This window comes from Buceros rhinoceros, unplaced genomic scaffold, assembly GCF_000710305.1.
Source record: "Buceros rhinoceros silvestris isolate BGI_N320 unplaced genomic scaffold, ASM71030v1 scaffold29514, whole genome shotgun sequence".
Taxonomy (NCBI): domain Eukaryota; kingdom Metazoa; phylum Chordata; class Aves; order Bucerotiformes; family Bucerotidae; genus Buceros; species Buceros rhinoceros.
Window position 1 is genome coordinate 6,113 of NW_010409283.1, and position 1,767 is coordinate 7,879.

Consider the following 1,767-nt stretch of genomic DNA (forward strand, 5'->3'; position numbering starts at 1 on the left):
ACTAATGTTTAATTTGTACAGAATTATTCTTCTGTGAGCCTGAATCGGGTTCATTACAGGGTGTTGAGTGGCTGAGCATGTGGGTGGCAGTAGATTGCCCTTTCAGCTCCAGGCTATCTGATAGTTGAGCTGTAACATGAAACCCTGAGATAGACAAACTAAAGCCAAGGTCAGCCTTCACTGGTAAGAGCTCCATGAAAGCAGTCCTGTTACATAGAAAGGTACTGCTGCTTCTGCTTTTCTCCAAGTCCCTGTCCAAAACACTCTTGGGATGGAACATCCCAACAGGTTGCCCCCACTGTTCCCAAGTGTTCTCAGACTGGAGTGGAGAAGAATTCCATTAAATGCAAGGCCCAAATATGTGTTCTCTCTAGATGTTGATGACACTGAGTGTATGAGAAGTGCTGACCTCAGAGTTTGCAGAGCACATGGATCTGTTATGCCTTGAGTATTGCCTTTCCTTCGTTCCCTGCTAACGATCCTGTCTGCCTGTGCAGTTCCTGAGGGTGACGAAGCAATACCTTCCCCACGTGGCCCGCCTGTGCCTGATCAGCACCTTCTTGGAGGATGGCATCCGCATGTGGTTCCAGTGGAGTGAACAGAGGGATTACATTGATGGCACGTGGAACTGTGGCTATTTCCTGGCCTCCATCTTTGTGTTCATAAATCTCTTCGGACAGCTCAGTAAGTGGCTCTAAGGCTGTTAAGGTGGATGCCAGTGCACTCCAGTGTGTCTGCCACCCTGGCTCATGTAAGCACAGGATGCCTCACTGATTTCTTAATAGCCATTGACAGCTTAGAACTGATAGTACTACATGGGATGAATGAAGCGGAATCTTAATTGACCTGCTTCAGCCTTTCCTGGAGCAGTCCTAGAGAATTTCTCATGTCACACCGCCCCTGAGTCAGAGATGCCAAGAATCCATTAAGACAGTTGGTTTCAATTCTGTACATGCATCAATAAACATATACCATGGCCCCTGAATTCTGTAAATGAATTACTCATTTTCTTAAACGGGGCAGTGTTAAGGTTTGTCAGCCTCGTTTTTAAGGGTATTAATCTCAGTGGCAAAGTCTTATCCTTCAGTTGGTACATCTAAGCCTGAGAGGGGTACTTGTGTCAGATTTTCAAAGCCCAGGGATTAAAATACTCCCAGAGCAGAACTTCTGTGTGTCTTAGGTGGACTTAGGGTGTCCAAAATGGAGAGAAGTAAAACTATTTTCTGTTTATGTTATGTCCCTGATCTGCTGTTCCTGATTGCCCTGCCAATTTCTTGTTTTGTGCTTGGGTTTTTTTACTCATGTTTTTGTGTAGAGTTGGCTTAATTCATTGTAGTCACCAGTCCTCATGGCAAGGCAGCAGAGGCTGTCAGTGCTTTGTGATGAAGACTTGAGGGAGGATCTAAACAAAAACCTTCAAGGGAGAGGAGTGCAGCATGTTTGCCCTATTAGTTATCTCCCTGAGGAAAAAAAAAATCCATGATGAGTCAAGTTTCTTTTTATCTTCTATTAATGCTTTCATGCTGATAGCTGCTGTACAGTGCTGTGTCTGGGGGACGGCATTCAGCATGAGCTTACCCTTTGTAAAATAAAGTATTTTATAGTTCCAGAAGTATCTCTTCAGCCTATGCTGAGGAGATAATATGCACTAAAACTTGAGGTTTTCAAACTGATCTGTGCCAGTTGCCATTAAAATGTCCTGCCTGATGCTCTCGGTGGCACAGCTGATAGAAGGCAGAGCCTGCTCGGTTCACAACAGGTTAGCAT

At 44.8% G+C, this 1,767-nt stretch overlaps 1 protein-coding gene across 1 annotated transcript in view; it reads left to right on the plus strand.

The window, feature by feature from the left end:
• The first annotated feature begins 500 nt into the window (after nt 1-500).
• Nucleotides 501-1,767, plus strand: part of SURF4 (surfeit 4) — a 3,944-nt gene continuing 2,677 nt past the window's right edge. Inside the window, exon 1 of the mRNA XM_010135197.1 lies at nt 501-684. Within this exon, the coding sequence (XP_010133499.1) occupies nt 579-684 (106 nt within the window). The 5' untranslated portion in view covers nt 501-578. The remainder of the gene's footprint in view (nt 685-1,767) is intronic.